This window comes from Rattus norvegicus, chromosome 3 (assembly GCF_021556685.1).
Source record: "Rattus norvegicus strain SHRSP/BbbUtx chromosome 3, alternate assembly SHRSP_T2T, whole genome shotgun sequence".
Classification (NCBI taxonomy): Eukaryota; Metazoa; Chordata; class Mammalia; order Rodentia; family Muridae; genus Rattus; species Rattus norvegicus.
The window spans coordinates 79,253,634-79,279,534 of record NC_141536.1 but is presented as its reverse complement, the minus strand read 5'-3'; the positions used below and the strand labels follow the sequence as shown (position 1 = coordinate 79,279,534).

The 25,901-nt window shown below is 45.1% G+C and overlaps 1 protein-coding gene across 9 annotated transcripts in view; it reads left to right on the top strand.

The window, feature by feature from the left end:
• Alkbh3 (alkB homolog 3, alpha-ketoglutarate-dependent dioxygenase) overlaps positions 1-25,074 on the top strand; it is a 32,271-nt gene extending 7,197 nt beyond the window's left edge. For 3 of the 9 annotated variants that reach the window (XR_015683171.1, XR_015683172.1, XM_087653265.1), the window contains 4 exons: positions 542-645; positions 7,440-7,649; positions 24,009-24,107; positions 24,711-25,074. Coding sequence is in view for 6 of the 9 variants with exons in the window: in XM_087653265.1 (XP_087509391.1) it covers positions 610-645; positions 7,440-7,649; positions 24,009-24,107; positions 24,711-24,830 (465 nt within the window). In the remaining 3 variants the exon portion in view is untranslated. Of the gene's footprint in view, positions 1-541; positions 646-2,091; positions 2,181-7,439; positions 7,650-7,867; positions 9,210-24,008; positions 24,108-24,710 lie in introns of those variants that run through there. The other 6 variants (XM_087653264.1, XM_087653261.1, XM_087653262.1 and 3 more) reach the window with 4 other exon arrangements.
• Positions 25,075-25,901: the final 827 nt, after the last annotated feature.

The following is a 25,901-nucleotide window of genomic DNA, read 5'->3' as shown; positions in this document are numbered from 1 at the left end:
CTTTCCTTAGGAAAGAGATACAAACTGGCTGAATCTGTGTCAGGATAAGGATGTATTTAAATTTAGTAAGATGAGACATCATTTGGGTGTATTTATTTTGAAAACCACGATGGTCTCTGTCATCTAATTGGTGTAGCTTTAAAAACTTATCTTTTGGCCTCTGCACTGACTTGTTACTCATTTTAGGACAGTATGAAATGGATGGATATCATCTTTGAGTTACACTTTTGGAAACTGAGAGGCATTAAGTGCCTGCCCTTGGTTTTGAAGCCAAGCCGTGTTAGTCATTTCTGCCACTCGTCTCCTTGGAAGAATCTAGAATACTGTTTGAAGAAGAACTCTATAAAGGCCTCATGTATCCCTTGTACTTTCTTGTGTCTTTAGCGGTACCATGAAAGGAGTTTATTTTACATGAAGATCGCATGAGGGAGGTGGTGAGATGATTTTGTCTCTATTTTAGAGTCAAGATCTAATTAATTGGTCCCACAGTAGTCTGCCCTTTCTGTGAACTTTAGCTATTGACAGTTCTTTCTGCCTTAAGGGTGTGTTTATATCCTGGCTTTGTGGACTTGAAGGAAGCTGACTGGATCTTGGAGCGGCTTTGTCAAGATGTCCCCTGGAAACAGAGGATGGGCATCAGAGAGGGTAAGTAGGCCTCTGGGTCACAGTTGTTGCTGCCTATTCCCCATTCAAATGTTTTTGAATTCCCTATATCTGCTTAACACAGCTGAACTCAAACAGGCTAAGACTTAAATTTAAAAGACTAAGAATCCCTAAGGCACAGACAGGAATCAGTGTGCCAGGCAGAAGCCATAGCCTGTGGAGACTCCAGGGAAGCAAAGAAAACACAAAGTCAGTAAGGACTTCAGAAAAATGTGTGCCAATTGGATTAGCAAAAAACAAAGCTCTAGAAACTGTGAAGAAGGAACTTGGCAGCATCTGAACTACTAGAGAAGGCAATTAAAGCAAAAGGGAGAGGCATGTCAGCCACAGACCAGCTAGTGAGGTGTCTTCGTCTCTCTGAGGTCTTGCCTCTCTCTTGTCTGCTCTTCCTGAGCTTGTAAAGGCACACCAGAATTGATTAGCTTCCTGTGATCTGCCCCTTAACTGCTCTCCCAGCACCAGCAATGCCCAGATACTACATATGACCACTAGAGGGCATCTGTGCTGTAACCTAGACTCAGTAAGACATTTTGAACTGCTTGTGAAGAGAAGTGTATGTAAATTGGCTTTTTTAGAAATTCCGGTGTCAGATAGGAGCCAGCCTTTTTAGGGAAGCCTTCTCCCCTCTCTCGGAGTTTCCACAGTGTGGCTTTGGTTGCTTGCTTCAGCATTCCAAGTAATTGTTAATTTTGAGCAAATTATACTTCAGTGACTCTGTAATTCTAGGTTTTCTTTAATAAATTATAAGATTCTTGTGTTAATTAAGTAAATTAAAATAATGCATGATCTCTGCTTAACAGAATGCTGGCTGACGTGTGTGGCTCCCCCAGTCCTCTTTTGGCAGTTTTAGGGTCAAACCCAGGGTCTGTGCAGGCTTAGCAAGCACTGGCGCTGAGCCACATGTCCCCAGCCTGGGCCTGGTTGTTGTTGGGACTGGTGTCTGTTGAGGAGAGAGGGCAACCCCCTAACCTCTCCAAAGCAGCTTAGATAGCACTCACTGTGACAAAAGCAGGCATGTGGTACCATGGCTCACATCTCAGGTAAACAGGCATGCGCAGTGTTGCTAGGACACAGGACTACTTGGTCTCTTGCTTTCAAATGAATTCTTGGTACCCAAAGTCTTTTTCATGAGGCCCAGTCTCTGTTTTCTGCTTTGGAAGAGTTTTTAGGTTTTGCTATGAGTAAAGCAGGCAGAACTCATTCCTTTCCCAGAGCCTTTACCCAGGCTGTCCCTGCCTTATTTCCTGTATAGCCCTTCTAGGTTCTACTAGCCATCTCCCATTTCCTGTCTGAGGAAGGGACTGGGGTCAGGCCTCCTCTCCTTTTGTTCCCTGTACTCCTCGCACAAACGCAGGCATGCAGTGGCTGGCAGCAGGCTCACTTTAACCAGCAACAACTGTCTCAAGAGCCCTGTATTTTCTTTCTCAGATATAACTTATCCGCAACCAAGACTTACAGCATGGTATGGAGAGCTTCCTTACACTTACTCAAGAGTCACTATGGAACCAAATCCTCACGTATGTTGCAATGACGTCACTGACGTCACTGGTGTGGCTTTCTAGTCTTAGTGTCCATTACTAGAAGTAGTTCTTCGTAGAGACAATTGATAGTTCCTGCTTCAGAAAATCCTCTGGGCTCAAAAACCTGCTTCTGGTCCTCTCTATGCCCATGATTTATAGATGGGCTCAGAGAGTGGGAGGAAACTGAAACGATGAATTGATGAATTTGGCTTGGAGTCTCGGTCCCAAGGGAATGAGCTATTTTCCCAACCCCTCCTCCATGAACACTGCTGTGTTTTGCTGTACAGTACATCCCTACGGCTGGCAGTGAGGATAGAGAACCTTTCCACTTCTCAGCTCTGTGGTTATTCGTGAAGAATCTGGATTTTGTTAACTTTGTATTCGTTTTGTGGGCACAGTCTCCAGACTTCCACCTTATTGTCATCTGGACTTGTTTCTACTGCTGCCTTTGTTTTTAAAGATTTTCATGACAGCTGAGCATAGTAGGACATGCCTATAACCCTGCAACTCAGGAAGCTGAAGCAGTGGGGGTCATAAGTTCAAGGCCAGACTGAACAGCACAGTAAAACCCTATCTCTTAAGAAAAAATTCCGTGTAGACAAAGATGTTTTAGTATATAAATAAGCTTGTCCAAAGGCTAGACTTAAGGTCCAAGAAACAGCTCCCTGTTTAGTTCTTGGACTCTCGCCTTTGGAAAAATGTTATGCTTTATTGAAAGAGACTTTGAAGAAATTGAGTTTTGCTTATTCATTTAGACACAGAAATGTGGCATGTTTGAGAGTCCTAGCAACATGTAAGTACAAACCCTTGTGTGCCAAGGTACTGAGGGACAATGGCCGAGGAGGACAAGGCAGGCTGTCACAGGAGGAGCCCGCTGCTTTGAAGGGCTCTATTTCTAGGGCTGGGTGAAGCCTCAGAAATGGAAACCCCTTTCTCTGAAGTAGATTTGGAGACACTGAGGGAACAGAAGCAGCCCCGCTCTGTCACAGCCATTTATCTGCTTGTCTGTGGCCAAGCCATGAAGCTGGGGGCTAAGCAGGCTGTGAGGAGGTCCCTTTTCATTTCCTTCCAGCTTATCTTTCAGTCAGCTTTCTCAGTCAGACATTGCCATGTGTCTATTAGGGACAGTTCTTAGGCTTAAAAATCCATTTGTATAAAACCCAGAAACCCTACAGCCTTGCTCAGTATTGTCTTTCACTTTGGAGGCATGTTTGTTTAAAACAGTTTTCAAAAGAATTTTTTTTCAATGATAAACCTTTTCAGCTCTTATTGAAATTACAGTCTCAGCACTTAGGAAGAGGTAAGAGGGCTCTAGGTTTGAAATAGTTAGACCTTTCCCTAGAAATACAGATGGCGATATGGCTTAGTTGAACAGTGTTACCTTGTGCACACAAGGCCCAGGGTTTTGTTTTAAGCACCATAAAACATCAACCAACCAACCAAAACAAACCCCCTAAAATGAATAATACTTTTAAAAATTACCTATGTGTTTCTCTTAACTGTAAACATTAACAAATCTTAATATCAGTAAGTAGTCTATATCAATTTAATACTCTATATTCTTTGAGTATAAGCCTCATGCTAGATATTAAGATTGTCAAAATAGGGGCTGAACAAATCTTAATATCAGTAAGTAGTCTATATCAATTTAATACTCTATATTCTTTGAGTATAAGCCTCCTGCTAGATATTAAGATTGTCAAAATAGGGGCTGGGGATTTAGCTCAGTGGTAGAGCGCTTACCTAGGAAGCGCAAGGCCCTGGGTTTGGTCCCCAGCTCCGAAAAAAAGAACCAAAAAAAAAAAAAAAAAGATTGTCAAAATAGGGATGGAGAGGTTGTTCAGCCAGGAAGTGCTTGCTGCACAAACATGAGGACCCCCATGAGCTTGAGACCCCAACCCCACAAACCCAGGTAAAACAGTATAGGGTACATATTTTGAATCCCAGTGCTGAGAACTTTGCTGGCCAGTTAGTGTAGCCTGCTTGATGAAGTCCAGGCAAGAGAATAGTTGTCCTGTATCAAAAAAACAACAAACAAACAAAAAAACAAAGAGCTAGACCACACCTCTGGGAGGACACAAGAAATTGTCTTCTCATCTCAGAGCATGTACATGTGCAAACACATTCACACGCACAGAAAAGATTCTCAAATTACAATTCCTTATAGAATTCTGTGTTTATTGTTAATGTATTTTGTGTGTGTGTGTGTGTGTGTGTGTGTGTGTGTGTGTGTGTGTGTGTGTGTGTTTTGAAGATGGTTTCAAACTGAAAACCCTATTTCCCTGACTGTCCACAGTGGGTTTACAGGCCTGGCCACGATGCCCAGCTTTAGTTGTAGGTTTTAAAGCTGGTTTGTCTATATCAATTTAATACTTTGAGTATAAGCCTGAATTCAAACTGAATGATAATAGACCCCATGGATAAAATACATTAAAACTTAGTTGTCTTCAAGTCCCACCAACATGAGCACTTTTTTGTAGACCCAGACCTACCTCTATGGCACTGAGGCAACTCTTAACACTGAAGCTTGTTCTGTGACTTCTGTGTTCTCACATTTCTTCAGATGTCTTTTAAGGATAGAATGCCTTCACTGAACAGCAAGATGATGCTGAGTTCTAATTTAGACACTCGCTTCTAAAGGATCTCTATTTAGAGGATTGGTTAAAGAGTCTAAATTAATCCTCCATTACCCATCCCATATCACCCTTTCTCTATACTTCACTCCCAAAAATAGCTGAGAAAAAAACATACCCACTTAGAAACATAATGCAAACTTGATGTTGTCACAGTGCTGAGTCCCAAGCGAGTGTTAATGAGATTCTCAGTCCCATTCTGGAAAAGCCATCTTTACATTCTTGTTTCTTGGTAAGTGTGTAATTCTAGCATCTGATGTCTCTCTGAGAAGGTAGATTACAGCTGGAGATGGGCAGGAAGCACAGCTCGCCCATGCGGTGGCTGGGATTTCACTTTGAATTTGTTCTCCTGAATGCAGGCCAACTTAATAACATTTTTGTTTTGTTTGGTTTTATTGACCTGTTCTGTTTCTTTTCCAAATCCTGTGCATAGTAAATGTGATGCTCATAGCCCTGCTTTCATTCTGCCTTCACACTGCAGTAGAGCTGTGCTGCCCCGGGGCTAAGCTCAGTACTGCCCTGCCCTTTCTGAGCTCACACCCTGTCTCAGGTGGAACACAGCAGTGCTTCTTAAAGGGCAGCCCAGGGGTCCAGGAGGCCCTTGTGGGGCTTGCATGTATGTTTTTACTTCTATGCCAAGTGTGTGTGTTGGTAGCTGTGTGGCATCTGGTCTGGTGCTGCAGAACTGTGAATGGGTGGGTGGGAAGAACCTCAGTCAGTCTGCCAGAGATCTCGGTGCTCCTCACCACTGAGCACGCCCACCTAGAGTGTGCAACCCATGAGATGGTTCAGTCGGTAAAGGCACTTGTCCCCAGGAACCCACATGGTGGAAGGGGAGAACTGACCCCTGAAAATTAGTCCTCTGACTCTGTCAGTTTAATGTAAAAGATCAGGGAAAGATTGAGATAGCATCAAATTCTGAACTGGGGCTAACTCAAGAAATCAGCACAGGCTGAGCTTTGGACGCAGTCACAGAACCTGCTATCTATCCCACAGGAGTGCGCATAGATTTTAGTAGAGTAAATGCAGAAGCAGAAGAGCATGCTACCTCCTGTGGAGGCAGTGTGGAGTTTGTAAAACGGGCCACTCTCAGCCCGGTTTTATATTGTACATACAAAGTTACACAGAGTGGTTGTTGAATTTTGTTATTTTGTCTTTTTTGTTTTGTTTTGTTTGGAGCTGAGGACAGAACCCAGGGCCTTGTGCTTGTCAGGCAAGTGCTTTACCACTGAGCTAAATCCCCAGCCCAGGTCGTTGCATTTTGAGTGAATTACCAAAGGTAATTATCTCGACACAGGATCTCGCTCCATAGCCCAGGCTGGTCTTGAAGTTACTGTCTCCTGCCTCGGCCCCCCTGGCATTATAGCGTGTACCACCAGTCTCACTTCAGCTTCACTTCTAATAAAGTAAATACCAATAGCTGTAATCTATAAGAACAAAGGTTCAAACCAGGCATGGTGGCGCACACCTTTAATCTTAGAACCAGAGAGGAAGAAGCAGGCAGATCTCTGTGAGTTCAAGGCCAGCCTGGCACAAATAGTAAGTTCCAGACTAACCAGGACTACATAGTGACCCTGAGTCAAACAACAATACAATTCAACAAAGGAGTTTTGAGGACATCAATAATTTTGATAGTATAAAGTTTAAAAACCACTATTCTAAAGTGCATGTCAGGCTCTTCCTTACTTTTAGGAAAACACAGAATTGTAGAGAGACAGGACACAACTCGTTACTGATGTTCCTAGCTTCCTGTGTACATGGCTGCACGGTGTGAACTGTCACTAAACTGGGTGTGGACAGCAAGCAGTGCTGAGCAGTACAATTAAGTTCATAATTTTACAGCGCCAAGAGTGGGTCCTATTCTATAGAAAAGAAAGAACCCATGATTATTGACATACCATAGACCAGGATGGCCTCTCAAATGCTAGGATTACTGGCACACACCACTATGTCAGGCTTCTGGTTCTATTTTTATGAAGTTATCCACTCTATTTTTTTTTTTTAGTGTAAGTTCATGGTCGTTGTCTTCAGACACACCAGAAAAGGGCGTAGGATCCCATTACAGATGGTTGTGAGCCACCATGTGGTTGCTGGGATTTGAACTCAGGACCTCTGGAAGAGCAGTCAGTGCTCTTCACCACTGAGCCATCTCTCCAGCCCCCATTAGCCACTCTAAATATTAAGTATTTCTCAAGAAAGCAATTTTGTTGTTTAGAATGAAATACAAATGGGATGAATGGAAGGCACCCAGGTGAGCATTCTCTTGTTCTTCCCTTGAGCCTGGGTCTGTGGACCCGGGAGCTATGTCAGCTCCACCGCTCCTCCTAGCACAGCACAAACTTCCCAGAACCACCCTGAACATACTGGCATTGGCTTCTTTGTGAGGACGTGCACTGCAAGAAACACAGGAGATGGCTGTCGCTCCAGCCTTCAGGTCTCGTTCTCTCCAGCGGTGTAGGAGGTTGACTTGCTTCGTTCAGTACACAGAGAGAGGGAGGAGATGGTTACTCCTCTTGCCGTCTGTTTATTGCCTTGCCCTCTCAGAACTGTGCTAATTTCATATTTCTGTTTTTTCATGGCTGTCTACTGTGTCTTGTATGCCTGTCCCTGTGCTTGTGGGCAGTGGCTTCCTGTGCTGTGGACTCTGAAGAGCCGCATTGAGGAGAACACTGGCCACACCTTCAACTCCTTGCTGTGTAATTTTTACCGGGACGAGAAGGACAGTGTGGACTGGCACAGCGATGATGAGCCATCCCTGGGGAGCTGCCCTGTCATTGCTTCACTCAGTTTTGGTGCCACTCGGACTTTTGAGATGAGGAAGAAACCCCCACCTGTAAGTATTCTCTGCCCTAAACACCGGCTTTCCCTTACCTCCTAATCTGTGAGTGCAGGTCTCCTAAAAGCCACTGCTTCCAGCCAGGATTAGAGGGTAGGAATACGTGATATTGGTGAAACATTTTCAACCAATTGCTTCCTTCATTGGAAATGTGGCCTGCAAAATGCCCACTCATGCATTTGCTAATCCAACAAGAATTTTCTGCTCTACACCAGGTCCTGTGGATTCATTAACATTGACAGAAAGAACAGACAGCTCTTACCCTATGCAAGGCATCTATTGAAGAAAGCACTTAAGTGGTTGCAACTGTGATTCATGCTGTGACTGAAGAGTTACAGAAGGGTGACTTGGAGTAGTGGGAGCAAGAAGGGAGATTTCAGAAACTTGGAAGGATGTCCCTGAAGTGGCTGTCACTTCCTGCGCACCTGTGTGGCACCACTGTTCTGGGAGGGAGCATCATGAGGATCCTCGTCCCCTTCTTAGTTGTCTACTGAAGGTGTGTGAGGTGTGTGAGTCTGTCACTTCTTGAGAGAGAGGGAGCTCAAACCAGACCATAAGGCAAAAGTGTGCTTAAATTGAGGTTGGGCGATAGCGACTAAACTGACTTGAATTTCAGTTTTTCACCCTGGCTCTCATTTAGATTACATTTGGATTTGTCTCCCAAGTCCAGCCCTAATGTTTTGAATCAAAAGTGAACCTTAGAACAAAGATAGAAAGCTGGAAGAAATTCCAAGAGAGGAAACTCAGTAAGTCATCCTGATTTCAGAGTTCCTGGTTATTCAGCTCATGTCATTAAACCAGGCCCCAACAGTATGGAAGGCCAGCAGGCTGTGCTTGATTATGACCTAATTCAGGCCTCCTACCTGTCTCCTTTGCATCAGGTACTTGCATAAGAACACAGCTGACAGGACGGGCAGGCTGCTTTCCTGCAGTGCCACTGGGTCTCCATGCCTGTTGCTTTACAGCATTGACTTATTTGGCACATATGACACCAAGCTCCATTTCTTGAAGTAATTTCCATTTTTAAAAGTTTGCTCTGGAGTTAGAGAAAGGACTGGAAGAGCTTGAAGGGGCTTGTGACCCCATAAGAACAACAATGCCAACCAACCAGAGCTTGCAGGGACTAAGCCACTACCCAAAGACTATACATGGACTGACCCTGGACTCTGACCTCATAGGTAGCAATGAATATCCTAGTAAGAGCACCAGTGGAAGGGGAAGCCCTTGGTCCTGCCAAGGCTGGACCCCCAGTGAATGGGATTGTTGTGGGGAGGGTGGTAATGGGGGGAAGATGGGGAGGGGAACACCAATGTAGAAGGGGAGGGGGAGGGGTTAGGGGACTGATGGACAGGAAACCAGGAAAGGGAATAACATTTGAAATGTAAATAGGGGCTGGGGATTTAGCTCAGTGGCTTACTTAGGAAGCGCAAGGCCCTGGGTTGGGTCCCCAGCTCCGGGGAAAAAAAGAACCAAAAAAAAAAAAAAAAAAAAAAAAAAGAAATGTAAATAAATATCCAATTTAATAAAAATGGAAAAAAAATAGGATGCAAAAAAAAAGTTTGCTCTGCTTTTGTTCCCACCTAAACTTTGCTTATTGAGTAGAGCATTCTCAGTCACCAGTGTGAGAACTGTGACCATATTCGCCTAGAGAGTTGGAGTTGAACACTAAACTGCCCAGCCTTTGCCGGGGTCTTTTAGGCATGGTAATACATGGATCCATACTTGGGTCCCACACTGCATGTCTGAAGAGATGTTCTTGCCTTTGTCAGATAGCAGAGTGCCTGATGTTTCTGCAGACACTTTTCTCAAGCAGACAGATGGGACATCAGCTCTTTTGCAGGCTGGTCCTGGGGTTGTAGAGTGAACAAGTAAGTAGGTTAGGTGTGCCTGTGCATAAGCAAGATGCGGCTTCTCAGCTCCAGTACCTACGCTTTGGTATCACCCTCTCGTTTCTTCATAGTTATTTGCTTTGTTGCCAAATGTTTAAGTCTTCAGTGACCATTTTACCCACATATATACAGCACCACCCCCTTATGGAAAAAAAGAGAGCCTATTTATAGATGGGAACTTAAGAATTCCCAAAGTATGCTTTCTGGGTAGTTTCAATGTACATCCAGTTCCCAACTGCTAAACATAGGCAGTACGCTAGTGCCCAGAAACACCCCTTCCTGTCTCCCCTCCCAGCACAGAGGCCCTTCATTCCCTCTTAAAAGACCTTTCTCAGGGACTGGGGCTACAGCTCAGTAGTAGAGTGCATGTGCAAGGCCCTGAGTTCTAAGAGTACCATAGCCAAACCAAACCAAAGCCTGACACAAGGTGAACAAGGATTTATTGGTAATAACTTGTTATGTTGTAGGCTGGTGTGTGGTCAGCAGACAGCATATACAACATTGTTTCTGGGTGTGAGGATGTGGATCAAATCTCTGTTTAAGACACAAACTGCCCACATTGAGGTTGTCTCTTCCTAGGCTTCCTGAAGTCTGTTTTTCAGGAACCTGAGAAAGTATAGGTCATGGAGTAGTGAAAGAGGTCAGGTCACCTCAGTGTCCCTGTGCCAGCCGTGTTAATGGAACATAACACATCTCATAAGTGAAAATATCTGAGGTCTTGAAATAAAGTTGGCTGCAGAAATGAGTTTGGGAAGAAACATAAACAGCCAGTACCCCAGGTTACTGGCGCTAGTAAATTTTGGCTTCTGGCCTCATTTTAACTGATTGAATTTGGCACAGTTCTTGTGCATACTCTCTATTTTGACTTGTTTAAGATGGAGAAACGAATGTTATTGTGTTTGAGATTATAATCACACATTGGTGATTACAGCTGAGAAGTTCCACTCTTGAGTAGACACAGCACATGTTTAAACTTTTGAGGACTCACTCAGGCTTCATTAATAGATTCCAAAACTCTGGAACCCCACAAATGTAACCAAATGCAGAAGCCTGCTTTGAGTTGACAGGCGTGGAAACATTTCTCAGGGTGTATATCCTATTGCAAATGGGCCTTTTCCACAGGACTCGAGGGGACTCTGCAGATCTTTTTCTCCTCGTCTATGTAGATTCAGATACTAGCTCAGAGAGTAAGCCTCCTGACTCCTCACCCAAAGTGAGACTGTACACTAAACAGGTAAGTCACTCCTCTGTGTGGGCCTTGGAGGACTGACTCTGAATGTTACTACTTACTGGTGGTGTTTTCCTGACTGCCAACAAGGCAGATGAGTGAGTTAGTGGTTGTAGGAGGGAGTCTCCCACACTCCTATCAGCTTTGTTCTGTCTGATGAGAGGCTATCACCTGCCTGACCTAGCTGGTTTCTTACCTGAAGCAGATGAAGGGCAAGAGATTTCCTGTATTTTACATAGGTGTGGAGTTTTGAGACAAGCCTTTGGGGCTACTTACAAAGACTTTTTGTTTGTTTTTTCAGATAGGATCTCATGTTACAAAAGCTGGGGTTCTCCTGCTTCTATTGCCCCTCCCACCCCGTGCTGGAAATGCATTCACCATCATGCTTGGCAAGAAAAATAGTCTTGCCTTTTAGTTTTTTTAAAACAAATTCAGACTCTTCCACTGCTGTAACTGCTGCTTGCTTTGCAGTCTGGCACCTGATCTTTGCAGATCTGGTACCTGTTAATCTGGCTGCCCCACATCCTACACACTTTCAAACCGTGTCCCCCATGCTGAGGTGATAAGAGAGCTCCCGTTCCATCCACCCTCTGACTGGTGGAGCTGTCAGGATTAACCATGCAATGTCAAGGCCCCCATCCATCCTATACTGCTCTGTGCTCGAAGGCTGTTGAGTCTTGCTCATTTATTTCGATCATAGACTACTGTTTCCTCTAGTGGCAGTAAGGTGTCAGGGGCACCTTGTTTTGTACCTGATCCCTTCTTTCGTATGGGTCAAATCAGAGACTGGCCAGTGCCAGTCTACCAAATACTCGGCAATGGTCTTTGTGCCCTGTCAGAGTGGGTTCGTGAAAGCTTTTCTGCACTCCTTATCCCAAGCCCAGTTGTTCTTTCCATACTACATAGTGTCCCTGTTTGCAAAGATTAGCCTGGTTCTTTCCCCCATCTAACTCTAATTCTATACAGAAGAGCAAACTAGAAAAGGAACTACAAAAGCCGCTTGGCAGGCTGCTATTTCTCTGTCGGTTACCATGGAAACAGTGATGGCTGGGGGGTTATTAGATAATAGCAGGAAGTTTGTGATGCACTGGAGGGTTAGATGCCAAAAGCCTTGTTTTTGTAGCAAATTACCTTGGATGAGCTCTTTTCCTGATCAGCTGCATCGTGCCTGTGGGAGGGGCTTCTCTCCACTCCCAGATAATTGAGCTGAGGCAAAAGGGCTTCTCTCTGAGCCATTTCTCTCCCCAGCACCTTATGAAGGGAGTGGCTGTAAAAGCAAGACTAATGGGTGAGTCTCTGAGAACACACTGCTAGATGATTTGTTATGCACTTCTGGGAATACTAGAGTATTAAAAAGTCAGCCTGATGATAAATATTGACCCCTCCCCCTCCGCTCAGGAGTTTAGAAAGAAGGAAGATACTGAGATCTAAAGTATTTTGGTACTGAGTGGAAACAGGACAGGCTGGAGCGTTCAAAACAAGTGACGACGAACCTTCCATCTCAGGCAGTGGCCCCCTCTGCTATGGTTTTCATATCATCCATCCTTTTAATTATTTTGAGAGAGTCTTGCTTGTCTTACCCACCCTGGCCTCTGGCTAACAACCTCCAGAGGGCTGGGATTACAGTCAGCCATCATCTAGAGTCTCTCCTTTTTCTTATACCATCTAATCGAAGAGTCTGGCCTGAGAGCTTACAAGAAACACTTAAAAGAAGTTCTTGATGGCCCTGCTCTTCTCAGACACCCTCCAGTGAAAGTCGGAAGTCAGCCATGCTTCCTGTTTCTGCCCCTGGGCTGGAAAACAGCCCTCACCTGTATGCTTTATGCCTACTCTTTCCTCATAAAGGGAAATGATCGTTGGTTAGTGACCTCAAGGGAACATGGAAATGCTTTCCCGAGAACATAGTTGGAGTAATCAGTGGATTTGAGCTATTGTAAATGCTCTGGTGACTGCTTAATCAAGAGCCGAGGACGGTGAGAAGAATGTAGTGGAATCTTGGGAACAGGGACAGCCACTCGGTCAGAGACAGTGAGGGATTTGAACTCCTTGGAGTGAGGGTATGAATGAGGAGGGGTGAACGTCCACAGGAAGAGTGAGTAAATAAAAATACACAATGAGACTTGAAACTTTGGGAAGTGAGAATTGCCATTTGCTTCCTTGATACTTGGTCCCAGCCAGAATCAGTGCTCTGACATGTTCAGGGAATAATCCCCAAGTTTTTGTTTGCTTGTTTGTTCATAAAGAATCTCACTGTGTAGCCCAGATTGGCCTGGAATTTTGGATCCTTCTGCCTCAGCTTCTGTATGTTTGATTATAGGTACGCCACCATGCCCAGTGAGGTTCCTGGGATTTAGGGTTTTCTTTTCATTCACATTTTTATGACAGAGTTTGTTCATGTGTGTGGACATGTGTGCATGCATGTGTGTAATATGTGTATGTGTCAGAGCATGCATGTTGCCATTTCACACATGTGGAGATCAGAGGGCAGCTTAGAGTTTGTTGGCTCTCTTCTTTCTGCCATGTGGGTCCTGGGATCATACCCAGATCATCAGGCTGAATGACAGGAGCCTTTACTTGCTGGGCCATCTTGCCAACAGTGAGCCAAAGAGATGGGAAAGGTGGGCAAAGTTTGATCCTGCAGACACTTGAGAATTTCATGGAGAATTCAGAACATGAAGAAGCCACTGAATGTGTGGAGCAGAAGAGCTTGACCTGGGTGACTCTGTAAAAGGTCAATGCTGTTCCTCTGTGGAGCCTAGGCTAGAAAGAAGCAAGGACAGAGCCAGGCACCAATGAGGAACTTTATTAACCTCATTTATACCTGGGGTAAACTGGATCACCAGAGCTAAAGAGAGCGTGAATTTGTAAGAAGGCCTGAGAGCAGGGACGGGGAAGGATATGCTACCCCTACTAGATTGAGAGTTGACCATCTTCCACATGAGAGGGCTCTGGGGATGTTCAAGCTTGTTGAGACAGTTAGGTTTCAGTTAGGATGAAGAAGAAGAGGACCCCTTCAGGTTGAGGATATTGACATGCTTTCTCTTTCTGACAGGAATGCCAAAGAATGTGATGGAGGGTACAGGAAGAGGCGGGGTGTGTGTGATCAGATCCTGTCTAGATTTGGTCTGGGAAGGAGTACTCTGCCATTGCTGGGTTTCCTCTCAGGTGACTGTGGTTAGCTGGATTCCAGGTGTAGCTGGATGTGCTTTCCTGTTCATAGAGGACTGTACTGACTGGTTTTCTGTGTCAAGTTGACACAAGCTAGAGTCATCAGAGAAAGAAGCCTCAGTTGAAAAAATGCCCCCATGAGATCCAGCTGTGAGGCATTTTCTCAATTAGTGATCAGTTAGTCCAGGCCATTGTGGGTGGTGCCATCCCTGGACAGGCTGAGCAAGCCATGAGGTAGCAAGCTGCTAGCAAGCAGCACCCTCCATGGCCTCTGCATCATCTCCTGCCTCCAGCTTCCAACCCTGCTCAAGGTCCTGTCCTGATTGCTCTGATGATGAACTGTGATCTGGAAGTGTAAGCTGATGAACAAACCCTTTCCCCCACAACTTGCTTTTTGGTCACGGTGTTTGTCACAGCAATGGAAACCCTGAGTAAGACAAGGATGGAGATGGTTTCTGGTGCTGCACTCTTAGGGGCAGCTCTTTGATGATAGCATTTCCACTGGAGAACACTTCTAAGTGTGTATTACTGAAAATGGCATCCTCGTCGCTAACTTCAGGCCTTAAGGCCACATCCAGGGCAGCTGAATGGCTTTGGCTGTGAGTGTAAAACTGGGTTTCTGTTGCCTCAGTTCATAACTACCCACCCCACCTAGACCCTGGACTGTACCAACAGTCCAGGATTTCATTAACTTCTAGCATGTCTAGCTGAGGAAGAAGGGTAGGGATCTGGTTGCTGATGTGGGCTACATAGTGTTCCACTTTGGTGTCTGCAGAGAACTGTGCTTATGCCAGAACTAACCTGACCTCCAGACCCTCTGTGTGAGTCAGCGAGGCACTGGTGTGTTCCTCAAGGATCAGTGACTGTACCTGGAGTGGGTGATTGCTGGCATCCACCGGCCCTTCCTGCTTGCTTTTCTCCTTTACTCACCAGAACCTTTCAAACCCAATGAATGCAAAAAACAAAAACAAAAAAACAAAAAAACAAAAAACAAGGATGTGTGGGTGGGGGGATGGGGAGTGGTAAAACCCCAAAAAAGTTGCATATGGCAGGTGAGTTTCAAACTGGTTTGCACCTCTAAGCTCTGTGGTCCAAAGCTCTGCTTTTCCAGATCTTATTTTGGAGCAGCTACTTTGGGTTTTGTTTTGTTGTTGTTGTTGTTGTTGTTTTGTTTTGTTTTGTTTTGTTTTTTTAAGTAATGTATTTCAGATCAGTGCCCAGTGTGCTGTCACTTCATTATGGGCTGAGTCAGCAGAGTAACCACAGAGATGATTTTGTGGGGTCCCAGCCCTCTGCCGAATACTTCCCTTTTCACCACTGTGCATAAGACCCCCCTGTATTCAGTGCTGTAGTACCCACCTCAAGCTGGAGGATTCCTGCAGGTGCGCCTGACCACGGAGCAGTGTTTCTCCCAGCCAGGTCCTCACAGGCAATACAAACACCACTGGAGGAAACCAGCTTCAAAGAGATAATATTGTTGACAAAAGGAACCTCATTGGCATAACCATGCATTGAGAGATAGGGCAAAAGAGGACATGTGGCCTTAGCATGTAGCTGCCTATGTAGCTGCTGCACTTTTAAAACATCATTACAGTTAAAAAAAAAAAAGGAGGAAGAGGAGGCAAAGGAAGAAGAGGAGGATGAAGAGAAGCAGCAGCTTTTAGCATACATATCAAGCAGTTTTATCAGTTTTCTGATCCTTGGGCCAGAGAGCTAGGGAACAAACAACAAAACCAACCTCTACTGTATCTGTTGTCACGTTGAGAAAACTCTCCTTGCTCCTCTCAGTGTTCTAGCATCTTGGCTCTGTTGTTGGTCATGAAGCACAGATTTGGGGATGGAGGTTACGTAGCTCAGTGGTAGAGGGCTTCAAGACCCTGGGATTAATTCCCTAACACTGCTTCCCTCCTTGGGGGTTCGTGGGGGAGAGCATAAGCGCAAAGATGCAAGTCAGCCAGCCAGCGTGATGGCCCAGCAGATAGAAGAGCTTTCTGACACAAACTTGAGTTTGGTGTCTGGGAAAAAAAATCAGAATGTGGTGATACACATCTGTAATCCCACAATTCCTACAGAGAGGTGAGAGGTAAGCTCACATGTCAACTAACATGGAGTGAAATGGCAGAAACTAGAGACAGAGAACAGAGACTGCCTCAATATGGTGGAAAGGCCATATACCCTGAGTGTGTGTGCATGTTCTCCTTTTAAAAGGAGAAGGGACAGGAATAAAAGGAGTTGGGGAGGGGGTAAGAAAAGAAGGAAGGAAGGGTTGGGTGGAATGAACTGTCTCCTTTTCCTTACATCTTAGCTCCTCTGGAAACATCTGTTCTCCTCTGCCCTGTTAGAAGTGTATGAATGCTGCTGTTTTCATGCACTGTTGCTCACTGGGTCCACCTTTGGCAGGCGTGAAAACTCCATTTTTTTTCTCTTACTAACTTCTGGAATGCTGACTTGTCTGGGTCATTCATGTACTTTTACTGTTACTGCTTATCTCCTTTGAGGTTTTCTTGACAAATATGGATTAACTATGGATGTTAGAGCTTGACTTCAGGTCTGTCATCTTTCTCTTATTTTTCAGGAGGGTATAAGCTCCTGTGTTGTAACTACCAAATGACAAGGTCCCTTTCTGTCCTGTGTCTGTCCCCAGTGCAGAGCACTGTGTGCTTTGATTAAGGAGCAGTAAGAAGTGGAGCCTCAGAGCTCACAGCCTCGCCTGCACTGTGGTAGATAACTTCTCTTATCTCGGCTTCTCTGTCACTTTCTCCGTAGTCGAGACCTGTCTCGACTTCAGAATAGCACATGGACGCTCCAAATTCAGCTTTATAGTTAGCCATTATTTTCTCCAAAAACACCACCATCACCATCCCACCACATATAAATCCATTTCTGTTGATTGTACCACTATTTTCTTGGTCAGGTTAACATTTTCAGTTTGTTGTTCCCTGATTCTCATCAAATCAGCATATAAATATCTTAATTCTTATTTTTCTTTTTTGATATACTATTGCCCAGTTTTGCCTTGTACTCTCTTGGACCATTAAGATTAGAGTTGCTATACGATTGTCCCGACCCTCTAGTTTAGTTTGCCTTCCTTTCTTCTCCCAACCCCCACTCTCTTCTTCCTTTTTCTTTCTTTCATAAAACATAGTCTTTCTATGTAACCCAAGAGAGATTTGAACTGATAGTGTACTTGCCTCAAGAACATCGGCGTGCACCATCCCCTGCCCTGTCTTGCGGCTAGTTCTTCATTGAGCTGTGTAAAGAGTCCGTCCACTCAGTGACATCTTCATCCCAGGCTCCTTTACCACTTATCCAAATGCCAAAACTGCCTTTTCCCTGGGTCCCATCAGCCCCATTCTATGTCACCCCTCTATCCAGTGCCCAAATGACAGGTAGTAGCGTTAGGAGCAGCACCTGCAGCCTTCTCCCTACCAACCAGATACTACTTAGTACTCACTGTGTATCAGATACTGTGCTTAACTCTGAGGGGTGACATTGAGGAGAGAAAAATAGAAGTCTCAGGAGCTGTCCAATAGGAGTGCATGGCTGCTGTGCTGTACAACAGAAGGAGTGTGGGCCTTACTGTATTCACAGTGGGACATGACCCATTCCTATGTCTAAGGATAACTGTGACCCTGTATGGATAGCAGTGAGGTAGGCAAGAGCAAGAGAATACCTGGTGGGCAGTAGCTCAGTGGGAGGCTGCTACCTTGAACCAGATGTCATGAGAAGAAGAGAAGTGAGTAGACTTAAGGTATTTTGTGGGAAAGAAGCCGTAGAACTTGCCAGTGTTTCAGACATGGGGCAAGAATCAAGAATGACTCACACGTTTTTGGCTTGCGTGGTTGGTGGGTGGTAGTGCTGTTAGTTCAGATGGCAGAGGAAAGGGATTTGTTGATTTGATTTTGTCCTTTTGTAAAGAGGTCTGTCCTTCCAAGATTTACTTTTAAGTGTTGAGTGTTGGCATGTATGTGCACATACCATTTGCATTACCAGGTGTGCACATAAGCCAGAGGAGGTCGTGGGATCCCCTGAAACTTGAGTTACAGACAGTTGCAAGCCACCAAGTGGATGTGGGGAATGCAGCCCAGGTTCTTAGCGAGAGTGTCCTGTGCTCTTAACTCCTGAGTTATCTCTCTAGCCCCAGGAATTCTTTTTCTGCATGCTAGATTTGAGATACCTAGAACTTACACATGTAAAGTAGGCCACTGACCATAAAAGCTTCAGTTGTCAGAGACATCATCTAGATTGTGTGGCCACCACCAGGTAAATGCTGATCACACACAGTGCTTAGCTGCTGAGCTACATTTTAACACCTTCACCCTTTGTCTGCCCTGAATCTTAAATCAGTGCCGCTACTCTCCCCATTGTAATGCGGGGTAATGTGTAGATAGGGTAATAACTGCACGGGACGGCTTAGAAATTATTTGCTGAACTTTAGTAATAATTTGTTAATGAATACTATATAAAGCTGGGAGATTTGCACATTCCTATCCAGGATGAAAGAACTGAAGGAAAGGAGCATATAGCCAACCTTGGGTCTGTTTCTGTCATTTGGTTTAGTAGCTCAGAAAAGTCCACTGCTGGTGCTGGAACCGTGGGCAGAGTGGAACCCATAAGCATGTTGTCAGGTGTGTACTTTATCTATGCCTGGCCTGCACAGGGACCCCACTATCCTTTGTATGGTTGCTCTAGTCTCCTGAATTATCTCTTTTCCTACTTACCCCGTCCTGCTTAGCCCAAGTCCTGTCTGGACTTCCAGGGCTGCTGTAGCCAGTGAGTCTCCCGATGCCTCTAGCACAGGAACTAGCAATTGCCATGTGCCTGGTGCTTCCTGTGAGCTTGGGGATGAGAAGCGGGGAGCAGGCGCTCGCTTGGTTTCCCTTGCCCTTTCTGCCATTTATGTTTTGTTTTTATAGTGATGTTAGTAACAAGATGGGGTGAGGGTGGGGGTTCTTAACTAGCTTTTCTGAGGCTCAGAGAGATGCAGAAGACCACTCTGCTGTTAACTCAAAGAACACGGGGAAGCACATTTTGTTTGAACAGCCTTTTCTGCTATGGGGGAGACAAAGATTGTAATATCTAAAGACACAGTAGCATGTGGAGCAGTGGAGGGGGTCAAGGAAGAGCAGCAATGACAGCAGTTATGGGCTAGCTGGGGTGGCTGGTATAGGAGCAGGACAGTTCTGCTGGGAAGACCTTGAGCTGGGTGTGACCTTAGCTGCCCACAATTAAAACTTGAAATTTCTTATAAAAACCTCATTTAGCTCCTTCCCCAGAAAAGCTAAAGGATGAGACAACATTGGGGAGCAGTAACAGGAGCTGCTCCTCAACATGATTCACCCCTATGTGCAGACCCTTGGCTCCTCAGGATTCCCACTGCCCGCTGTGTAGCTCCTGGCCATATCTCTCTTTTATGCTTCTTGCAGATGGCTGGTTCCCTTCAGTCAGGTGAATGTGCAGGGTCAAGAGGAGGCAGTGTGTCAGGTCTTGAGGAGTGGAGCTCACCTCACAGTGGGAGCAGCATGGGGAAGTGAACTTTCACTCCAGTTCCTGTGCTTATGAGAAATGAACAGCATCTCCCTGTGGGTCTGCACCTAGAGTCAGCCATGCTATGTGTGATGTATGTGGTATCCGACATTTCACCTTCCCCATGGGTCCAGCACAGTAAGCTTGTCCCCAAGTCTAGCAGGAAGCCTTCCACTAAGTACTTAGTTGTTGTTATGAGAGAAACATTGGGTCCAGGGCAGTGGTTCTCAACCTCTGGGTCTTGACTCTCTTGGGGGTCAAACGACCCTTACCCAGGAGTCTCATATTAGGTATCCTATGCATCAGATATTTATATTACCATTCAAAACAGTAATAAAATTACTGTCGTATATTCATGTAATATAACAATGAAAATAATTTTGTGTTGGAGGTTAGCACAACATGAAGAACTGTGTTAAAGGATTACATTACAAAGGTTGAGAACCACAGGTCTAGGGAGTAGCTCTGGTTGAAGGCTTATCTGCCATACATGAACCTAATTGCCCTTCCCCCACCTCCAATGGTATGGAAAACAAACAAAACTCCCCAAACAAAATGAAAATGCTGTGTCAACTGAAGAGTTAAATCTGAAAAACGTCAACTCTCTCCTTTTTTTTTTTAACTAAAGGAAATAGAGTTGTATATTTAACTTTCCTCAGGATGGGAAAAGCCTTTGTAAGCATAAAACCCATGAAAGAGGTCAGAGGAAGGTCAGTGGAGTCAAGTCCAGACATTTTTTTATTCAATATCAAATAACAGTTAAAGAGCAGATTAAAAAAAAAAAACAAAAAACAAAAAGCAGTAAGTCCAAGACTTATGCAAAGGGAATGAATGGCTTGTCTGCTTAGTGTCTGCAGTCACCAATGAGTTAGCGAAGAGTTAATTCCCACAACACAGTGGACAGAGACACAGACAGAGACTACAGTGGAGGGAGGATAGGTACTGTCATACTTCGCTCATGGAATTACAAATTGCTAGAGGCTTCCTCTGCAAGGAAGCAGAGGAAGCAGCTTGACTGTAAACCAAGCACCTTAAAGGTCAGACCCCTTGCCCAGAATTCCACCTTTAATACTCTATCCAAGAGGTCTGTGTTTAGTGATGCTTCCCCACAAGTCTACTTGCTGTAACTTTATTCCTTTAAAAGCAGCAGCAATAACCTATCAGTAATCCCGTGTATCAAAATCTCAGTCTCACACTGTGCTCTTTACCGTTAGACCCCAGCACTGGTACAATGTCTGACACGCATGTAGTCAAACGTACCTGAGAGCCTAAAGAAAAAACTGTGCCTGTGCAAAGAATAGAACATGGCAATATTTTTGAATTATTATGTATTTTAAAACACCCAATGCTCATACATTAAAAATGGGGGATGCTTGTATAGATGGATTACTGCGTGTGAACCCTGGAAGGGAGGATCAGAGTGAGTTTCTATGTATTATGGGCACTTTCTTCAGTTACTTAGCATCTGTCTACTGATGTCCTAGTCACAGTGTGTTTCTAAGAAACAGCAGTGCATGACCAATTGTTCCCTGCCACCCCAATTGTGAGAGCAGGAAAGCTGACACCTAAAAGTTAAACCTGTACCCATAAATGAGTTCTGATACATTCTAGAAAGAAGATATGAAGGTTTTGAAGTAATTATGGGTGATACTTCTAACATCGTTTTAGGACAGGAAGCGGGTAAGTACCTGAGAAATGCAGATTGCATAATGTGCATTACCTTTTCCTGAGAAGGAATTGCCTCGTTTCTTGTCTGTGCTGGCCATAATGACATAGCATAAACATCCAGGATTTTCTCCTAAGTACTCTCTTCCTGAGGAAACTGAATAGAGTAGCATGTTGGTGGAGTAGGAGCAGGAGTGTGCAAAGTCTTAGCATTCTTCAGGAACGAGTACGTGAGCATCCAGATGGACTGATGGACTTGAGAGTGAGGGTACTCTTCAGCGCTGATAGAAGAAATATGCCATTCGTGGTTTTCTTTCTGTTTATAAGGTTTCAACATCTACAATCACCAATCACTCCCCCAGTAGGTTGACTTAGACGCTTCCTTTAGCCAGTATCAGAGATAGACTTGTGCCTGTGTGCATATTGGAGTGTGTGTGTATGCCTGCCTGCGTGCGTGCGTGCATGCTGTCTTACCTGAGTACAGCAGGGTCACAGGCGTGAACTTTGGCCATTGGTAGCCATGACTGAACTTCTCTGATGGGGTGGGCCCTGCTACCCATATCTAGCCTTTGCACATAGGAATTTCCCTGGCTTTTTATCTGCCTCCTCGGTTAGAGTTAGAGTGTCACTGCCTCCAGGTGCTGCTCTGTCTCAAGAAAGATAGGTCCGTTAATGAACTCTGCCACGTTGGGAGGCTCCCTTGCCTTCTTTAACTGTCTCCTGCAATTAGGAATGTGCTTTCTAAGTCACTGGTGTTAGGCGAAATAAATTACAAGCCAGGGAGAAACAATATTACCTCTCATACCATGTGCTGGGGTGACCAATTCTCTATCCCACTCCTTAGGGACAACCTGAACTGCTCATCCTCAACGGTCTGCCTTTTGGTGTGGTTAGTGGCTATGCTGGATAGAATGTGTTCAAAATACACCTGAAATTTTCTCTCTCTTGAAAAATGAGATCATTAAGCTTCATTTCCACCAATGCTGATACTTGCCTCTTGGCATACAGAACTCTGTTTTGCCTCTCAGCTGCATTCCTGGTTCATGGCTCCAAATGGAGTCACAGTGCTCTCCCGTCCCACCTCTACCTCCCCACAGGGTTGTGGGTGTTCTATATCTCAGAATTGCCCTGGTGTGCTCATGAAGTCTTCTCTCTGAGCATCATTTCACTCTCATCCTCCAGTCTGTACCGTTACTGATTCATGACGGCATGTTGCCCTCCCTGAAAGCAGGAGAGACCCTTCTGCCTACAGCCAAGCTTTGGCTTGAGCTGACCAGCCTTTCAGTTAAGCCTTTATAGCCCTCAGACGTCATGGAGGATGGGCCCCCTCTTTTGATGTTTTTCCTTAGCAAGGCATTCATCTCTTCTGACATACTTTTTCCAAGCACCAACTTTTGCCTTCTGAAGTGAGGTGAGGGTGGAGGTGGGTGTGGGCCTCCATGGGCAGAGTCACTTTCCAGTGTGTTCTGGTTGGCTGAGCAGTCAGAGATCAGTGCTTCAGTACTTACTTATTCCTGGAAGAGAAAAGGTGGCAGACACAAAACAAAACCAACCAACCAACCAGAAGTTGTTTCGAACATTGCTTATGTCTTCTGTCTGTAAAAATTCTGGCTGTCCTTGACAAAGTCACTGCCAAGGGCTGGGCCCTGGAACCTAGATTGTTTATACAAGTTCAGTATTGTTTTGATTTTAGATTTTCCTGGGGGAAATCGTTGTAAACAGTTAAGTTCTCAGAAAGACCTCTGCAGCAATAAACATAAACAGATTTGCACTACAGTAAATCCTGCAGTAACCCAAATGTAACTATTGCATGGGAAGGGAGACAGATGAACAGATAGATAGGACCAATTTTGTCCCAGTCTCACCCAGGGAGCTCCTAGTGGCTGAGACAGGAAGCCACAAGGTTGTTCACTGCACCCAGCAGCTCTGAGGAGGAACAAACCATGTCTTGACCTTTTTGCAGGTGTGCTGCGGTGACAGTATCAGGCTCTGAGCCGAGCTGTCCAGGTCTCAGTAGCCAGGATTTGTGATCTCTTCTCTAAGCACAAACATCAAACAACCAGGCTTCATAGACAACGATGGTCTAATCAAGCCAGAGCTTGATCTCTTTGAGGAATTCCTGTTTGGAAAGAGACAGGAATGCCTGTCTCAAACACCTAGATTAGCCAAGGGAAGAGCTGGGGTTAGTTCTAAAGCAGTGGCCTTCTACCTGTGAGTTGCAACCCTTTGGAGGTCAAACAGCACTTTCACAGGAGTTGCCTATGACCATTGGAAAACTCAGATATTTATATTATGATTCATAACATTAGAAAAATTACAGTTATGAAGTAGCAATGAAAATAATTTTATGGTTGGGAGGGAGGGTCACCACAACATGAAGAACTGTATTAAAGAGTTGTAGCATTAGGACGGTTGAGAACCACTGATCTAAAGTAATTACCAATTAGTCAATTAGCTTCTCATAGCCAGGTGAAGCAAGCCTTGGTCAAAGGCTGTTTTCTTCCTATGTTGAATCATAGCACTGTACAGCAGAGGTAGGTGAGTCTTACCTCCTTCCCAGAACAGGGTGGGCCTCTCCGGGGAACAGTAACCACAAGTAACCCTTACACAGTTCTTCCTGTTGCCAGTCCCCAAGTCATTTACACACATGGTTTGAGACACAGACTGGCCTTGTGTAGTAGATGCTGTCTTCATTTCCATGTTACAAATAACTGTATTAAGGAATAGAAAGGTAAAATAGCTGTCTGAAGGCCAACGAGTTACCAAGGGAAGAGCATTATGCAAGTTCCACAGTCTGGCTCAGGAGTAACTGCCTCCAGGTTCTCTTGCTTCATGACCATATAAATAAAAAACTTCAGTGGGATGGCTGCTGTTTTCTAGGAAGAGAATGGAGACTATACTTATGTGGAGAGAGTGAAGATACCATTGGATCACGGGACCTTGCTAATCATGGAAGGAGCCACGCAAGCTGACTGGCAGGTGAGGGCTTGCAGGTACCATCAGTTCGTTCTCTGGAGGCAGCTTCTGCCCTGGCTGAGGACTCATTGCAAACTACACAGAAGCTAGTGCTTATACTGAGCAAGTAGCAATAAAATTATGTCATGTCTAAGAAGTTGACCAAAACAGGCCTCTCAGCAGAGGTTCTAGTGTTAGTAGTGATCAAGGAATCGGTGTCTGTGCTGCCATTGCAGCCACTAGCCACTGTACCTGCTCACACTTAGAAAGTGACTGGCACTAATTTGCCTGGAAATAACCCCAGTGGCTACTCTCTTGGGCCTCACAGCACCACAACTATTCTAGATCAGTGTGGGTGTGGTCTCATTAAGTACAAACATTTGAAGTAAAGCAACAGTTAGGAAAAGAAGATGTGCCTTGCTGCCCGGCGCTGGTGCAGCCTGCTGGGATCAGCTGGGAACTCATTTCAGAGGAGACGACCCTTTCCCACAGAACTGTAGAACACCTAGTGCTGCTCATTTAGACAGGGATAAAATGAGACTATTTCCATATTTGTCTTTATAAATAAGTTACAAATCATGTTAGACTAATAAAAATGCTGGACAACTATTTATATTTCTCATCCAGCACCGAGTGCCCAAGGAATACCACTCCAGAGAACGGAGAGTAAACCTAACCTTTCGGACCGTTTATCCAGACCCAAGAGGAGCCCCCGGTGATACTTCTGCAGAGCTGCCACTGAGGTGAGGGCTGTGCACCCAGCAGCCCCTCCCCATCTCCCAGAAGCACTTCCAGAAGCTGCTGCGTGTACCTCCGTGATGTGGCTGTTTGGAAATTGTGTTTGCTTCTCAGGTCCTATTCCTCCTGAATGAGAGCTACCAACACTTCATGCTGTCCGCATGTCTACTATAGGGACAGTTACTTGAGACAACTCTCTAAATCAAGGGTTGTCCTTAGGCAAATTAAAAACTGCTCTGGCTGTGCTTACAGATGATTTGGTCCAAAAGCTTTTTTCTTCCTGCCCTGTCCCCTTTAATTTGAAGAAATACAAATGGCCTTGTGCCTCTGGGGAAGGTCTGAGCATGTTTGTTCCTTATGACGTTAGCAAAGTGGGGATATAAACATGTGTCAGTGACTCTGGAGCCTTCCACAGGCAGGCAGCTGCTGAGACCCAAACAGAGGTGGCTTCTGGGCTTTGTTGAAGTCTTCCTTGACTCCTTAACCTCCGGGCTTGTGTGTCACTGTAATGGCAAGCTGTGTATTCGGGGCGCTGTTCATCCAGCTGCATCTCCCAGCTGTCAGTCTTCCTGGGCACACTTAGGTTACAGACCTCTGACTACAGAGAAGGCAGCAGCACGCTCCATCCACTCCCCAGGCAGTCCTACCTGGCACCCCTGTAAGGAAAGACAGTGCTGTCCCCTGGAAGCGAGGAATAACCAAGAATGTCGGGGGAACCAGGCTGAAATTTTGGTTGAAGAACAGCAAATGCCCTGTTAGGAACAGCTGTTCCAATAGATTAGTTTCCCCTAGAGAATTCCTTGAGTCATTTAAACCCAGGCCAGATAGAATCAGAGCAGCCCTGCAGGGAGTAGCTTGGATGACCTCATGGCTCTTCTACCTTAGATTTCAGAAGCCTGTGACTAAGGCTCTTCTGACTCAGTGTTCCCTTTCACTGGGTGCCTGAGTTCAAGGGTTAGCCTGTGATGTCACCAAGGTTTCCAAAGCAGAATGGGGCAGCTGCCCCTTGTTGCATCATAAAACACATGACTCGTTGACCTTGACTCAGGAGTAATGTACCAGATTAACTCAAACCCAGAG